At 25.2% G+C, this 1,888-nt stretch overlaps 3 protein-coding genes across 3 annotated transcripts in view; all 3 read right to left on the bottom strand. All coding sequences in view use genetic code 6, as the record gives it.

Moving 5' to 3' along the window:
• TTHERM_00182150 (hypothetical protein) overlaps window positions 1–736 on the bottom strand; it is a gene marked incomplete at both ends in the record, with an annotated part of 1,363 nt that extends 627 nt beyond the window's left edge. The window contains one exon of the mRNA XM_001008783.3: window positions 97–736. Coding sequence (XP_001008783.3) covers window positions 97–736 — 640 coding nt within the window. The remainder of the gene's footprint in view (window positions 1–96) is intronic.
• Window positions 737–815: 79 nt separating this feature from the next.
• On the bottom strand, window positions 816–1,694 carry TTHERM_000182160 (AMP-binding enzyme family protein; the record flags this gene model as incomplete). Its single annotated transcript, XM_012795814.1, has 1 exon — window positions 816–1,694. One exon carries the CDS (start codon window positions 1,692–1,694, stop codon window positions 816–818), a length of 879 nt encoding a protein of 292 aa, XP_012651268.1.
• Window positions 1,695–1,851: 157 nt separating this feature from the next.
• Window positions 1,852–1,888, bottom strand: part of TTHERM_000182171 (hypothetical protein) — a gene marked incomplete at both ends in the record, with an annotated part of 1,490 nt that continues 1,453 nt past the window's right edge. The window contains one exon of the mRNA XM_012795815.1: window positions 1,852–1,888. This exon is cut by the window's right edge and continues 211 nt beyond it. Within this exon, the coding sequence (XP_012651269.1) occupies window positions 1,852–1,888 (37 nt within the window).

The raw sequence follows: 1,888 nt of genomic DNA on the forward strand, positions 1-1,888 counted from the left end.
TTGTTTTGATTTTAGCAGATATTTTTTTATCTTTTAATGCAACAAATTTCATAGAATAATGTTTATTGGTGTCATTTTTTTACTCTAAATTTTTACATTTAAATCTGTTTGGAGAATAATCACCAGTAAAATTACTCTTTTTAATTATGGGTACATTTGAAAGCATAGTCATAAACGTGATATTTTACAATTTACTTTTTTCAGTAAAATATCTATTTGTAGATTATATTTAGTCTTAATATTAATGCATATTTTCATTTTAAATTTTAGCATTTTCATAACTCTAATTATTAAATTACTCTGTTTATGACTTTTTATCTGAAAAATTGTATCTTTAGGACAAATCAATTTCAGGAAAATCCTGCTTTTTTTATGTAAAAGTAGTATCAGCTTATTTTATTTCATCTTAGTTTAATTCTTATAATTTTAGGATGTTGCTCATTTCAGATTAATTATTTACCTAAACTTCTTATTTGAACTTATAATTGTTCGTTGGGATACTTATAAATTAATTATCATCTTTCTCTTATCTCTCAAGATTTTCTTCAATTTATATTTATGACAAGTGTTTCTAATAGATTTTATTTCTATTATCTAAATCTTTGATTTGAAGAAAATTATTATTTTTTAAAATCTCGAAGTACTTCTCCTGAAATACATTTTTCAGTAGAATCATTAAGAAATCGTTTCTTAAAGAACTCTAAGAAAACTGCTTTCCTATAACACCGAAAAGCATTAGAGCTGCTATTGTGCTATTAACCTACGCAAGGACTTAAGGTAAAGTAGAATATTAAACTTGAATTTGCTGCACAATTTCATCCATTATCAACACTAATTTAAATGAATGGGCCTTCTCCAATATTAGTCAGTGCTTATTATCTGTCAAAAACTTAATTTTATAAATTATACTAAATTGGAGAAGTAAATTTTGATTAAGATTAAACAAAAAAACCTTCTTTAATTGAAGTGATTTACTTCTATGCGCTATACGTACTTAAAATATACTAAGAGGCTATAGAATAAACAAAAGAGTTTCTATAATTAATCTATGTTTTTTATGAAGTGACATTATATTAAGATGTGTAAAATTTCATTCGTTAACCTGCGTTTATACCATTTGCAATGGCATCGATCTCTGATTATGTTGCACAATTATCTGGGATTGTTGTTTTTAATTAATCTAAATCTAAACATCCATATGAGAAAACTTGTATTTGAGATTGAATATTATCAATTGTGCTGAGCGTTAAAGTGTAGTTAGATACTTTAGAGTAGTCTAAGCAGTAAAATCCGATTAGATTCTCATCAGTGCATTCAAATATATCTAATTGAATATTTTGATAAAAGTCGTTATCGAAGTAAAAAAATAGAGCAATGAAAACCATATATTTCTTATTTTTTTCTGCTTCTAATTGCTAAATACTCTTGTTCACATCGTACTCAAACCTGAACCCAACTAAGTTGTTTTTTAATTCAATATCTATTTTTTGTTGAGTTATGAAGCTCTGCTCCCTGTAATTAGGTTCAATTCCATTTGTGAAATACTAATAAAGGATGTAAATAAAATAAGTAGAAGCTAGTCCAACAATGAGTATTGATAGCAGCATTCCGAAAACAGTACCTTTTCTGATCTGTTAACCACCTACATTCATGTAGAATTTAGAAGAAAATAAGTCGTATTTAAGAAAACTCATTTCTATTTTTTGTAGTTTTTGCTTATTTTAAAAACTTCTACTTTTGGAAAGTTAATTTTAAAAACAATGACTTTTTTTATTGATTTTTTATATAATTTATAGTTTATGTTATTAAAATTGTGATTAGCTCATCAATTTATTCTCCAGAAGAAATTCTTCAATTTAGAAAGTGATTAAAAGTTATTTCATGAGAA

This window comes from Tetrahymena thermophila (assembly GCF_000189635.1).
Source record: "Tetrahymena thermophila SB210 genomic scaffold scf_8254798, whole genome shotgun sequence".
In the NCBI taxonomy this organism is placed as follows: Eukaryota; Ciliophora; class Oligohymenophorea; order Hymenostomatida; family Tetrahymenidae; genus Tetrahymena; species Tetrahymena thermophila.